We start from the raw sequence: 15,262 nt of genomic DNA, 5'->3' as shown, positions 1-15,262 counted from the left end.
CTGACAGTACAAGGTATACATCAGGGTGTATATAAGACTTTTTATTCACTAAATAATGGTTTCATTCTTCTAATTTACCCTGGATCCTTTAAAACTATTAGTCCACAGTGTCACTGCTGCTATCCTGCAAGTGTGCTCCTCCGCTGGCTGTAATTCCCTCTGCTAATAATAATTACACTTCTAATTAGAGTCTTTTTTCTATCCAGAGACTGATTGCCTCTGTGCACAGAGAATGGTTTCGTTGAACTTGGCAGTTCTTGGAGCCGCTGGGTTAAATTTAGTGCTGTGAAACTAGAGTCCTGTGACCTATGTGCAGGGAGCTGTGGGTAAAGACATAGTTATCTTAACCCCATAATGAACATTCAGTTATTGTTTTATTAATCCGATGTCAAATTAAACTTTCCTGTAGTCCTCAGAGCTTCATTCTGCCCTACAAAGTCTAACTGCAGTAACTACGCAAAGGGTAAAACTGTGAAAAACTGCTTTTTTCTGTATATTTTTTTTAACGTTTTTTTTTTACTGGCCAGCCAAATTGGTTATATAACACTTATTTCTACATGTATTGATGATGTCATATTTATGCCAAAAAATCATGAAGATTTATTTGACCTTTGACCCCAAAAACATAGTTACTGCATTGCTGTAAAAGGTTCTAATAGTAATGCAAAAACAGAGTGAAGTAACCACAATGTTGTCTTCTTTCAGCTTTTATATTTTGTTTTCAGTGAATAAACATTTTCAAATTGTTTTTGTTAGAAGTGTATTTAAAAGTGTTTAACAAGTCTATTCAAAGATGTGTGTATTTTAGACTTAATATTATAAAGAAATGTTATAATTTTGACTTAATATAATTTTATCTAACTTTTTTTAACTTAATCACTATCTAGATAATAATTTCCCTTTCAAATAAACTTATAATTTCTATTATTTTTATGTTTGAATTAGTATTCAAAGCAAACCATGTTAAGTGCAATTACTGCTTGGTTTTGAGTTGGATTTTGTGGTTCTTATATAATTATTTCTCTGAAATAAAGCAAAATTGAAATCTCAAACTTTGTCACAAGATAAAACAGACATCAAGGAGTTTATTTTTTAGGAATAACTCAATTTTGACCAAAAATGTAGCTACTGCAGTTAGACTTTGTAGGGCAGTACAGCAGCCTTTAAATGCTGAACTGAGGCAAGGGAAATAGTTCCTGGTCAATATTCTCCCTACTTATTATTCTGCAGTGTAACACAGTATTATTGTTACAGTAAGCTGATTACTTTCGAAACAACAGGTGTATTTTTTCTTCTTCTTCTCTCTTATAATGGACGATATCCACCAAAATCATCATAAACACCCTCACCATCACAACACAAAATACATCATGTTGAAGCAAGTCTTTCCTGCCCTCTACTGGACAAAAACAGCACTTGTCTGAACCGATTCAACAGGTTCTGGCACATTTCCCCCTTTTTTTTAGCTACTTGGTACTTCTACTCCTAGAGAAGAGGATGAGGGCCACACATGAAATATATATATTTGAGTTCTGACTTTATTCTCAGAATTTTGAATTTATTCTCAGAATTTTGACTTTAAAGCCAGAATTGACTTTATTCTCAGATTTTTTTACTTTAAAGTCAGAATTCTGAGTTTATTCTCAGAATTCTGACAATAAAGTAAAAAAAAAAAAAAATGGAGTCTCCACATGCTGTACATATTGAACTATTTGCATTTTTACAACCTCTCCTGTCCTCTCCTCTCAGCTCTGTGTAAACAACCTGCAGTTCTGTCTGATTTTCAGCGAATATTTGTAACATGACTGTTTATCTCAGCAGAATCAATTATGGCCTCACAGTGTCGCTGAAGTAATGTTAACATTAATGTTAATGTTTTTAACAGTATCTAATTATTCCAAACGGTTTATTTTTGGCAACATTTTAAATGAGACATGTAGAATAAAACAACTTTAAGCTCCAACAGAAACTTTTGTAGCCTATGAGCCGTTCAAAGACTGTCGTAAAATTCAAATTTATTTGATGCTATATATGCGTGTGTGTATAAGTGTGTGTGTACTTTGTATTTATAAGTGCTTGTATATATGTGTGGATATTTCAGGGAGGAAAAAAAGGTGCGTTGCAAAGTTCTTTGGAATTGGGATCAGGCATTTGTAGAGGTGAGTTTTTTAATAAATGTAGACCAGGTTTTCTTGAATCGGGGTATGTTGTGATTAATTGATGCTGACATTTTTTCCATTGAGATTTGATCTATTAACAAATTCTTCCAGTGTGATTTTTTTTCCTCTTTTTTCCCAGTTTAGGAGGATTGTTTTCTTGGTGACAGCTAGGACTGTAAACAGTGTAGTGCTTATGTGATTATGTAATTGTATTGATGACATGTCTCCTAAGATGCAGAGTTGAGGTGATAGTGGGATGTGGCAGTCTAATATATGTGATAGCTGATCTGTGACTTGTATCCAAAATTGTCTAATTTGTGCACAGTACCAGAAAGCATGCATGCAATTGTCTGTGGTGTGCTGTGTGCAATAGGTGCATTTACCATAAGCAGTGTATCCAGAGCCGGCCCAAGGCATAAGCGAACTAAGCGACTGCTTAGGGCCCCGTGGCCACTAGGGGGCCCCGAAGTGCAATTCAAAACAATATATTTTTTTATTTTATTGCGCACTGCGCATCCAAATCGCAGGTAGTTGGAGGCAAAATATTGTAGCAAAAAAGGACATATCCTTCAAGGGCAGAGAAAAGAATAAGATAAAGGTATGTTGTCTTGGTAATGGATTGTTTATCAAAGACATTTGTGTAGCCGTTAATAACAAATTAGCTTTGTTGTTTTTGCATCCGTGTACTAAATATAGTTTGAGATTTGTTGTTTGCACAAATTGTTTGCTGCACATTGCTGTTACAGTTTTTTGAAGCAAAAAAAAAAACCCAGATGACACTTTTACTAAAATATATACGTATAATATATATATCTTTTTAATAAAATGTTTTACCATTTGGAACGTTGTGTAAATCAACCCTATCTCGCTCTACTAGTTGAATGTGCTACATTTTGAGATTAAAAACCATATTATGTGACACCATGGACATCATTCATTCATTGGTTTTATTTATATTATTATTGCATTGGTATTATTCATGTTATTAACTGGGCCACCCCCATAAATGTGTAAAGACACATCAGGCTGACAAATCAATCAATATTATTGGCAGAAATAGAGGGCCCCAAAAATCTAATTCTGATTAGGGCCCCATGGAGGCTTGGGCCGGCTCTGAGTGTATCTTGTAAAGAAAACATACTTTTCAGGGGGTTGGGAGGCCTGAGTAATAGTGTGGAGAGCTCCATGAGTGTCCAGACGGAGGCAGTAATGAGACATCAAGGACGGTAACAGCCGGGAAAGCTCGAAGAAGAAGAAGACGAAGAAAAGTTTAGGGAAGAGCAGGAGGGAGGGGACTCCAGAGAGAAAGTGTAGTAATCCAACAGCGAGCATGACCGACGCCGAGGCGCAGAGCGCTCCACCATCGGCACCTGTGGAGGAGAACCCCCAGCCGGAGAGGAAAGTCATAGGTGGGTGTCCACACTCATTATCCAGCCGACAAACCTGACTGTTAAGTTGTTCAGGAACTTTTAAAACTAACAAATTATTTTAATTCATGTGTTTTTTATGGATATAAGTGGGGTAAACAGTTATGTAGTTGCAGCAGGTTTGCATTGAAATAAACTTTTCGTGTTTTTTATTTATTTAATTTTTTAAATCGTCTGCGCAGACTACAGCAGCAAGGTTACCACTGAATCAATCAATCATTTGCGATTTTTGGAGCAACACGTGCCCTTAGTATTTCACATGGGTTTTGTGGAAAGCAATTATTTTATACCATTTTAGTCAACCCTGTGTTGAAAAAACACATATCCGCTTAAGACATTTTAACAGCAGAAAAGTTTGATATTGTAATTCATATTTAACCTCAAAATAAACTACAGGAACATGCCTTGTTCCTATTTCTCCTTATATATTTTTTAAATTCATTTTTAGCGTTGTTTTTTTGTTTTCTGCACTAAAAAGGAAAACAAAACGAAGCCATGTTATGTGTGTTTTTAGTGTGTGTTAACAGTATGACCTAAATTTCCTCTTTTATCAGCGGCCGCGCGCTCCGTCCTGGACGTGCGCGCGCCCTCACAGGTGCAAATCATTTCACTGAGAGGCTGACGTCACAATTAAATGTTTAGGTGGTTTTCAAAGGGAACCGCACGCTGCTTGTCCTCGCGAGGGTTATTACTTGTGAATTTTCTTTTTTTTTTTTGTTCTCCCCAGAATATCTTTAGTTTAAAAACATGAAGTGTAGTTGTTTAGCAGCCCCCCCTCGTGACCTAGTGCAGACCTGGTTTCAAAGTCTTGCTGTTAATGATTGACGCACAAAGCTCTCATTTCTTGTAAGCAAGGCCGCCATTGATACAAGCAAGATAACAATATAAAATGCTCTTATGCTACATCAGAAGACTTTGAAAAGACTCCAAGAAAACTATCAGCTCACATCTAAAGTGTTTAGAGTTTTTAGTCTCAGACTGAGATTTTAGACAGACTGTGAATCTGAAGACTACAACTAGATTCTTTTAGCAGTTTTTTCCTACCATGCAATTTTTTCCCATCATGCTCTTAGTAAAAACTGACTAACTGGAGGAGAAGCAGCTTTTGGCTCCAGCTGCTCCAGTGTGTGACTCAGTGGTTTGTGTTGGAAAAAACAACAACAAAAAGAAGAGAAGACGCCACAAAATGCCCCTCACAAAGCTGAAAAGGGGTTTCTGTTTTTATCACATGAAAAGTGACTATTTTACAGTAAAAATAGATATAAGGAAGAATAAAGGAAAGGAACATTTAGAAATGAATTCATGATATAAATTTATGTCCTAATTAATTATGATGTGTTTAATTGAATAATATTAATCAGCTCTATCAACTTTCATTTAGTTAATCATCAATTATTTATTACTTATTTATATATTTATTTATACATTTTAACTTGGTCTCCTTACTGTTCTCTTTACTAAGAAACCGTGCCCCCCAAAATCTCAATATATGACATGACTATATTTGTATTTAGGACTGAGCTTACTAGCATTATTGTGATGTTCCTTTTTCCTGTGGAAGTGGTTTTACTGGCCAGTCTGGAACCAGTCTGGAACCAGTCAGAAAACAGTCTGAACCGGGGACCTTTCCCCCGCTCATCTATTGGTTGGTGATTGTGTTACGTCACTGAGACTTGAGATAATATCAAACACGTTTGATATGATCCAAGACTAGGAAAAGACTGATATGAAACAGAGCAGATTGGTTTAATACTTTTTTTTTCCATGACTGTCATTTTTGGTAATTTTAACATCTATTTTTGGTAATTCTGTCTTTTTTGATCATTTTAACATCTATTTTTGGTCAATTTGTGTCTATTTCCATGAATTTGTGTCATATTTGTTCATTTTTACATCTACAGTCATGGAAACATTCTTGATAATAACCAAAATCATTATGAATGAAACCATGTTGTGTTGTCACTGCGACAAACCCAAGACTAGGAAAAGACTGATATGAAACAGAGCAGATTACTACCTTAAACTAACCATGGAGATGACGGAGCGCTGTGACCCCAGTTAAACTCCTAGATTTACTAAAGACTTTCAGTTTTTAGTCTAGGACTGGGGAAATCAGTATAAGGCTGTATAAGGAAATATATATTTATTCATGTGTTACCTGTTGTTATAGCCACCTTGGTCCAAGGCACAGTGAAGTGGTTCAATGTGCGTAATGGATATGGCTTCATAAACAGGTAATTTTAGTGCATCTTTAAGCTTTTTCTGTACATTTTAAGCCCCATGGGTCACTTATCTAACCAGGTTTTACCTCCTGCAGGAATGACACCAAAGAAGATGTATTTGTTCATCAGGTAAGGTGAAGGGCTTTTTAAAAGTGTTTTTTGTGGGTTTCTGGGAACCGTTTCTGTGATAAGTCTGTCTCCTCAGACTGCTATCAAGAAGAACAATCCTAGGAAATTCCTCCGCAGTGTTGGAGACGGGGAGGTCGTAGAGTTTGACGTGATTGAAGCAGCCAAGGTGAGAATCTGTTTTATATTATGGCCTCACAACAATAGTTTAACCCAGCTATTCTCAACCTTGGGGTCAGGACCCCAATAGGGGTCGCGAGATGATTTCTGGGGGTCGCCAAATCATTTTGGAAGTCAGCTCTGTCTCCACTGTGTTAAAGTGTTAATGGGTTAATGTGTTTTACTCTTTTTGGTCACTTAATGTCTTTGTCATTTTGTGTGTTATTTGGTCATTTTGTGTCTTTTTTTTATCATTTTGTCTTTTTTCGATCATTTTGTGTCTTTTTTTTGTTCATTTTGTGTCTTTTTTGATCATTTTGTGGTCAATTTGTGCCTTTTTTGGGTAACTTTGTGTCTTTTCTGGTCATTTTGTCTTTTCTAGTCATTTTGTCTTTTTTGGTCATTTTGTTTGCTTTTTTTGTTCATTTTGTTTATTTTGTTCATTTTGTTTATTTTTTGGGTGATCTGAACTGTGCGTGTGAGATTCTGTTCAGTGAGCGGGGTTCGCGGACAATATGCATGTTAAATTGGGGGTCGCGACTCAAAAAGGTTGAGAACTACTGGTTTAACCCATAAGAACCCATGGTGACACCCTTGTCTTCTATAATCTCCCATATTTAGCTTTTTGCTTCACCTTAACTCATTAAATCCCTAAGCGACACATACTCAACACCCTGGTTTGGTGGTCATGTGACTTCTCCAAAATGTGTGTGACTGGAAACCGAAATGTGAAAAAGTAGCTAATTTCAAAAAGCTTATTTTTTGTTACGAGGCTAAATTTAAACCCATTTAACAATTCTAATCCGTGAATGTCCTGTATTGCATTTAGCTTATTGTGACCATATTTCCTAAACAAATTAAAGTCGCAATATATTTTATGGAGATGCAAACAAAAAAGGCAAATGGTCATTTGTTTTATTTATTAATTTGTTACTTCAAAACAAATCTTTAAAAAATGTGTTAAACAGCACTATTAACGTCACAATTTTTGATAAATGATGTGGAGATGCAAAGAAAAAGGCAAATTTGTGTTTCTGTAAGCAGAAAATTTGTCTAGTTTTTTTTATTTTAAAATAAATATTATAAACATAAATACCATAAACGGCCAATGTAACGTGTATATATATGTCACATCACAGATCTTTGACATTTACATTTCCTGTTGTCGCCCTCTTCAATGAGCCGCAGGGCTCGGAAGCAGCCAATGTAACCGGTCCGGGAGGAGTTCCAGTCAAAGGCAGCCGCTACGCTCCCAACAAACGGCGCTTCCGTCGACGGTTCTTCCCCCGCAGCCCGAGGCCTGGTGACGAGGGCAAACAGGCCGATGGCCAGTCCTCCGCCGTGGAGGGGGAGGGGTCCGGAGAGAACGACGGCATGAGGCAGCAGCGCCGCCGCCGGCCCCGCAGACCGCGGCAGGATGCACAAGATGTAAGCGGAAGGGTTGGGACGAGGGGAAACGGCAATTCGGAGAGCTTTTTGACTACAACCCAGTTAAATGAGTGTGAAGCAGGTTAACCCATTTAAGGTGGGAAAGCATTACCGCATTCTACCATTAAAACTGGGGGACGATGTTGCGTTATTCTACCATTAAAGCCGGGAAAGCGGATACGTCGTTTTGTAGTATTTGAAGTTTTTTCCACCTATTTTCGGTCTCTTGGCCAATGAAATGCATCAGAATATATGTGGGAGTGTCCCAATGCATCATGGGACTTTTCCAGAACTGAAATCATGGTGGAAGACGACTATAGTGGAGGGAGCTCAGATATAACAGCTATAATCTCTCAAATACTTTTTGAATTTCATTTCTATCTGCTACAGAGGCTGAAAAATCTATTATTTAGTAGAAGTGTTGACACTTCTGTTGAATTTCCAGAAAAATTTCAGGTTTTAGGGGCTTATTTTAAAATCACCCAGAGGTTTTACAGGCATTTTTTCCAGGCGTTTTAGGCCTAAATGGGTTCAAGAAAGTGTGACACTGTTAAGAAAAGCTCTGACTTGTGGCAATTTGGAATATTTAACTATTAGAAAACCTTCATGAAGTTTGAAGCTTTGAATTTTAAAATCTGTTTAGAACTGATCAGACTTATTTAAAGTTTTTGTCTGCTTGATCTGTCAGAGTGAGGCTGGAGAGCAAAAAGACGGAGTGGCAGAAGGCGATCCAAAACAGCGACCGCAACAGCGGAGATTTTGGCGTCCGTACCGAAGGTGACACGACAACATTTCCTTTATTTTGTTTTCATCCTTGACCCTTTTAAAAGAAGTGGATTTAGCCTCTGGGTCTGAAAAGTGAAGCCAAGATGGAAGTGCCTTTTGAACCCGCATTCTATCTAATGGCCATCAGGGGGCGACTCCACTGGTAGTAAATAAAGTCTGATTGTATAGAAGTCTATGAGAAAATGACCCTACTTCTCACTTTATTTATTACCTCAGTAAACATGTTCCCAATGAGTTTGTGATCTCAATCACTAGTTTCAAGTCATACTCCATGATTTTGCAAATTATGCAATGTGCACCCACGGCACTGGCATCACAAAAACTATGTCCATTTCCTTTTTTTATGAAGTTTAATTTAAAAAATCTGCTTTATTACTTACAGATACGCCATTTTTTTTAAAGATAAAATCCTCTGATCCGACAATGATTCCTCAGGAATGATGCTTATAATTCAAAGAACAGGAAAGGTGTTATAGGCAAATTATACAGAGTCTTTTCCTTAATGAAGGCTCAACCAACTCCATCAGGGAGCGCTAGGACAACAATCTCAGAGGATATGTGGCTTCAAATATGGGAAACCCAGTCTACATCTACAGATCCTTTATTCTGTTGGAAAAATCGTATTCGTTTTTTTTTTTATTACCCCTAACCAAAAATCCAAATTCATTAGCTCAGCTCAACGCGCCTGCTGGAGGGAGTGTGGATCTGTTTCAGCAGACCGTGCTCACATTTTCTGGTCATGCCCAGTTGTTCTACCTTTCTGGAGAGAAGTGAGCCGATTAGTCTTAGAGATCCTGGATCTGAGACTTGACTTTTCTTTCACCTCAATGTATCTTAGACATATTCCTAGGGATCTCAATAGGAGCGACTCATACCTTCTGAAGATTTTCCTGGCCGCCAGCAAAAAGACAATTACAAAATGCAAAGGAACCCTCCCACCATCTCCCTTTTTATCAACATAATCAACTCAATAGGTGTCATGGAGAAAATTACTTTCGATATTCGTTTGCATAAAGACAGTGGAGATAATTATTGGAAAAATGGGACTGTTATAACCATGTAGATCAGTAACATGTGTATACATGTTTTTTATTTTTCTAACTGGACCCCGGGGATCAATGCCCTGTACCTGTTGTTTTCCTTATGGCTCATCCTTATTTTATGTGTAAATACACCAGACCTCACCCTTTTTTATATGCTTGTACTGGAGGAAAAAAAAAGTAAAAAAAAAAAAATCTGCTTAATTACCGAACTGTAAAGCTGATTTAGTATTTGTTACCACAGACCTTTCCGTCCTCGCCCACCTACTGATCAGGCTGAAGGCGAGCAGCAGGAAGCTCCAGAAGAGATGAAGGATCAAGGCGAAGTGAAGCAGACGGAGGCCTCTGAGGGCCCCCAGACCAACGGGGACGCTGAGGGCCAGAAACAACAACGGCGCCAGACGAGACGGCGCAGGCAAAGGAACTCCGAGTCCTCTACCTCAAAAGTGAGTGTGATGATGGTTAACGGTGGTAAACTGCATTACGTAACAGCCTGGGGGCCATTTCAAATACAAAGACTGCAGGTTTCAGCTTTTTTTTTTTTTAAGGGGTTGATTGCATTTTAAAGGCTCATCTCCAACTTTTTTTTTCCTGCACAAGAATGATCTAATGGTCTACGGCAGCTATTCTCAACCTTGGGGTCGATTATTTCTGGGGGTCGCCAAATCATTTTGGAAGTCAGCTCTGTCTCCACTGTGTTAAAGTGTTCATGTGTTTTAGTCTTTTTGGTCATTTTGTGTCTTTTTTTTTGTTATGGTAATTGTCTGTCTTTTCTGGTCATTTTGTCTTTTTTGATCATTTTGTGGTCATTTTGATTCTTTTTTGGGTAATTTTGTGTCTTTTCTGACAAATCCCAAACTAGCAAGTTATTACTTGACTGTTAAACACTCAGGAGGTCAGAATGGACCTTTAAACTGATAGCAAAGGACTTGGATTAAAAGTAAGAATAAAATATAAAAAATATGTAAATGCAAAGACGGATGTTTTAGTGGTCTGCTTCATTATTTGTCCAAAATTCATCTTTGTTTGTATGATCTGAACTGTGAGATTGTGTTCAGTTAGCGGGGGTCTCAGACAACATGCAGGTTAGATTGGGGGTCGAGACTCAAATACTTTGAACTCCTGGTCTAAGGTGCATACCATCATTTGCAAGGTCACTGGATCAGTTCTGTTTTAGATGGAAAGTGTTTTGGGATCATTTTCCTGTAATGCTTTACCATTTTTTTTTTTTTTTTTTTTTTAACTTGCACATTTTGCAGAACGATACAGAGAAGTCTGCATCAGAGCCTGGTACCCCCCCTCCCACCTCAAAACCAGATGACCTTAAATCTGCATCAAAAACACCAAAGTCTGCCGCCAAAACCTCTCCTAAAACGCCAAAAACACCAGAGGTAAGGTGCTAAAATGCCTATTCCTTTATCTGTATGCAGGGTTGGTACGGGTGCTTGAAATCCTTGAAAATGCTTAAATTTTAATGTCTTGGATTATGGATAAAGTGCTTGAAAATGCTTGAAATTCTTACTGTATTTCTCGTGCAATCTGACTATAGATAATCACATGTTCAATGAAAAAAATAATAAATTCAATATTGAGATTAGCAAACTGTACTTTTGGTTGTTAAAAGTATAAAACCATCGCTGTTTCAGTGAAATTACCCCTTTTAGCATGTAAGTACTCATCTAAAACATGCAACCTACAACTGTTTTAAGGTCCTGGAAAAGCTTGAAAATGGATCTTGAAAGTCCTTAAAGTGCTTGAATTTGACCACTCAAATAGTGTGTGAACCTTGTGTATGGTCCGTGGTGTTTGTTGTGTTGACACAGATATCTGAGGTGTCTCCTTCCTCACAGCAGGCAGCTGCCACAACAGTCCCTGTCCCCAGAGAGTGACGCTAGTGAGAGGACAGTCTCGTGACCCTTGGTAAGAGCAGGTCAGCAGGGGGAGACGTGAAGGTGTAGGGTTTCTCTTCTTGTGACACTCTAAACAGAACAAGATGACGCACATAAACAAATTGTTTTCAAGTGTTCCTGTGTATGGATTTAAGGTGGAATGATGGCATTAAGCAGTTTATATTTTTTTTAAGTGGGTAAGTATGAGGTAATTACTCATAGTTGGTGTATAACCTACATTAGATGATTAAATTTATGCTCTATGTATACAGTTTTACCACTTTACCTTGCCATCAACAGACAGCTTTTTTGAAGTAGTTATCTAAGCTCTCTTCAAACCAGACTCCCTTGACAAAACCAGTAATTTTACTGGTCAGCTGCAGCTACAGCTGCCTTGATCACTTAGTTTGTTACTTTGGTGAATCCAAACCAACCCCTTTAACCCATTTAGGCTTAAAACGCCTGGAAAAATGCCTGGAAAACCTCTGGTTGATTTTAAAATAAGCCCCTAAAACTTGAAGTTTTTCTGTAAATTCAACAGAAGTGTCAACTCTTCCTACTAAATAATAGATTTTTCAGCCTCTGTAGCAGATGGAAATGAAATTCAAAAAGTATTTGAGAGCTTATAGCTGTTATATCTGAGCTCCCTCCACTATAATCGTCTTCCGCCATGATTTCAAAGTTCTGGAAAAGTCCCACGATGCATTACGACACTCCCACATGTATTCTGATGCAATTCATTGGCCAAGAGACCGAAAATAGTTGGAAAAAACTACAAAACAACGTATCCGCTTTCCCGGCTTTAATGGTAGAGTAACGAAAAAGCGCCCCTGGTTTTAATGGTAGAAATGCGGTAATGCTTTCCGGCTTAAATGGGTTAAAAAAAACCAAAGTCATGCATTTACACAAAGTAAATGATGGAGGCAGCCGTAGACCAGCAGCTCCTGTGTTCTGCAAGGTAAAATTACTGTTTTTTTTTTTTTTTCAATTGAGTCTGGTGACTTTGAGGAGGGCACCAATAAAGGCTTCACTTCTCTCCCCACATGAACTTAAACAGGGCTGTCTGATTGCAAGGTAATGCAGTGAAAATATTTTAAATCGTTTTAAACACTTTAACTGATTTTTGTTAAGAGGCTATTGTCCACAGCAGCACATTGCTTAGCTTCTGTGTCGGTGCTCCTGCCTTTTTCTCCAAACGGGGCTTCAATAAGCATGGTTAGATTTATGATCCGTCTTTTAAGGACTTCGCTGCTTATGTTTGGATTGAGTCTTTTGTTTATTAAAGGGGAACAATTTAGAGTAAAAGCTCAAATGCTCGATTTTCAAATGACCCCCTAAAACCTGAAGTTTTTCTGGAAATTCAACACCTACTAAATAATAGATTTTTCAGCCTCTGTAGCAGATAGAAATGAAATTCAAAAAGTATTTGAGAGCTTATACCCGTGGCTTTCATGAGAAGTTGAGTTTATTTGTCCAAACCTTCAATAAAGTTTTTGTAAAAATCAACAAACTCAGCAAATGTTACATTTGACTGAATAAAAAGTCCTATGCATAATACTAATACATGTCCATTAGCAAGATGCAAACATGATATGACCATTGGAAGAACAAGACATAGTTCTCAATAGCCTACTGTAATAAAAAAATAATTATCATAATAATAATAATAATACATTTTATATATTGCACTTTTCAGGGTACTCAACGACGCATAAAGTAATATAAGACATAAACAGCCATGATTTCTTATATCATCATCACAATCAATTATTATTATCTCCAGATGGCCACACATCTGTCTGTTCTTCGGTGAAAATATGTCGTCTAAAAACATATTCCTCATCCATAAATGCCGGTCGATTGGTTCCGAGGGTTCAAAGTCCGGATCAGCAATTAAATGATCGGCGCTGTTTTCATCAGATCTCTTCCGTCACTTACTGCTGAGCTCCTCCGCTATAGTCGTCTTCCTCCATGATTTATAAGTTCTGGAAAAGTCCCATGTTGCATTGCGACACTCCCGCATGTATTCTGATCATGATTCTGATGCATTTCATTGGCCAAGAGACCGAAAATAGGTGGAAAAAAATACAAATACTACAAAATGACATATCCGCTGTCCCGGCCTTAATGGTAGAATAACGCAACAGCGCTCCCGGCTTTAATGGTAGAAATGCGATAATGCTTTCCCGGCGTCAATAGGTTAATGGACAAGGTCATTTTTGACCCATGTGTGTAAACTTGATGTAATAATACAAACTATTTTTCTTAAAGTATGAAAGGAAAAATGGATATAATCTGTTGTAGAAATAATAATAAAAAAAGATATTCAAACACACAGCCAGCATGAAATAAAATGGGTAAAGAATGCGGGTCATTTTTGACCCATGTTGTGCATCAAAGAGTTAAGAGTTAATTTCTTATTTTAAGCGTTCAACATGCTTATTTCTAGATTTAAGAATCTTAATTTAAGAAATCTTCTCAAGGTAAATTATCTGTCCATGCAGCAAGATAATTTTCCTCCGATTTAGTGTTTTTATCTTGTTTTTAGACGCACCTTTTTTGCAGTGTTTGTTTCTCTTGCGTTTTTATTTGTGTTTTTCTGTCTGTTTTGGTAGATCCTAGGGTTTGGAGGACTGGATCTATTTCAGAACACATGCACTGCTCTCCCCTCCCTGCACCCCCCCAATCCTCCAACCCACCGCGTCTCGCTGTCTTCCATTCGGAGAGGGGGATAAGGTCGGGAAGAAGGGGATACTGGTGGGTGGTGGATGCATATTAGGAAATTCAAAGGACATCTTTAAGAAGAAAATGGGAAAGAATGGACAATCTGCTTGGTAGCCCAGTTATTCCAACCCCCCCTTAATAAAAACAATTTTCTTTAATTGCCTAGATGGGACTCATCAAGTAACTACAAGGCTGGTTCCTCTATAAACTTATAGAGGAACCAGCCTTGATTTTTATTTAACTTTTTTTAAATTTGGTTGAAGAGGGGAAAACCAAGCAGGTGTCAGGTTGGTGGTGCATTATGGGAGTCAGTTTAGTTCTGTTACCACCTCAATCGGTTCTTAAAACATACTACTCCCTTCATCTCCTCGGTCGAGGATAGATTGACTAAAAGAAACTTTATTTTGTTTTCGTTTTACTTATTTGTGTGTGCTTTTCTTTGGAGGGGATTATGTGCAATGTCAGTAGTTAAAATGCTAATTAATAAATCATGTTTGCAAATCTCAGGATACAGTCGTATTTCTTGTCTGATGGTGACTGGGGTGCATTTGGGTGATTCTCATGAACATGGTGCAGCTCAGAGCAATAATCCAAGAGCATTGAATACATATTTTCTTTGACCCTTTATAACATTCTAAACAATAACAATATAAAGTCATTGTTTGACATGAATTTATAATCTATTTAAAGAATTTTAAGGTATTTTCTGACAGTTTTAGAGCTAAATTCATTACCGTAACACATTCTAAAATTAAAAAAAAAAAAAAATTTATTTTTTTCCCTTGGCAAGCACTTAAATATGCTCAAGGGTAGCTGGTATCACCAAAATATATTTTATTAAAATATACACATTTTAATGCAAACAATTCTATCATTACTGTAACATTTAACCATTTTTCTCATCAATTTTCATTCAGATTTTGTTCTTTATACATTGTTAAACATTGTTTGATTATAGTCTGTTAAATTATACATTTCAAACAAATGTATATTTTTATAAAGCTTATTAAATATTTATTGTATACAAGTGTGAGGAAACCATGACATTTTTATCTGGACGCATTACGGTAATGAATTTGTGAATCAAATATGTTCAAAAATATTATTTTAGCACAAAACTGAATTGTGCCTCATGACTATATTCATTCATATAAAAGTGAAATATGTTTAGTTTAATAAAGTATGCCCTTATAATCTTCACAGACAGAACTTAGTCTGGCTTCATGAGAATCACCCATTTGTTTTTTGGATTACTTATTAAACAACACAACTTCCAGTAATGAATGAATGAGGCCTTCACAG

The 15,262-nt window shown here is 37.2% G+C and overlaps 1 protein-coding gene across 2 annotated transcripts; it reads left to right on the top strand.

The window, feature by feature from the left end:
• Nucleotides 1-3,382: 3,382 nt before the first annotated feature.
• LOC131989866 (Y-box-binding protein 2-A-like) lies at nucleotides 3,383-14,466 on the top strand. 2 transcript variants are annotated; one of them, XM_059355213.1, is made up of 10 exons: nucleotides 3,383-3,568; nucleotides 5,757-5,820; nucleotides 5,904-5,937; nucleotides 6,014-6,103; nucleotides 7,276-7,521; nucleotides 8,210-8,298; nucleotides 9,592-9,793; nucleotides 10,607-10,738; nucleotides 11,201-11,267; nucleotides 13,852-14,466. In XM_059355213.1, exons 1-9 carry the CDS (start codon nucleotides 3,490-3,492, stop codon nucleotides 11,234-11,236), a joined length of 972 nt encoding a protein of 323 aa, XP_059211196.1. In that variant the 5' UTR covers nucleotides 3,383-3,489; the 3' UTR covers nucleotides 11,237-11,267; nucleotides 13,852-14,466. The 2 variants fall into 2 exon arrangements, with proteins under 2 accessions (XP_059211196.1, XP_059211195.1); XM_059355212.1 differs by having other exon boundaries at nucleotides 11,171-11,267.
• The last annotated feature ends 796 nt before the right edge of the window (nucleotides 14,467-15,262 follow it).

The sequence above is a fragment of the Centropristis striata genome, chromosome 17 (assembly GCF_030273125.1).
Source record: "Centropristis striata isolate RG_2023a ecotype Rhode Island chromosome 17, C.striata_1.0, whole genome shotgun sequence".
NCBI lineage: Eukaryota > Metazoa > Chordata > Actinopteri > Perciformes > Serranidae > Centropristis > Centropristis striata.
The sequence above is the reverse complement of the archived record's forward strand: the minus strand, read 5'-3'. Positions and strand labels throughout refer to the sequence as shown.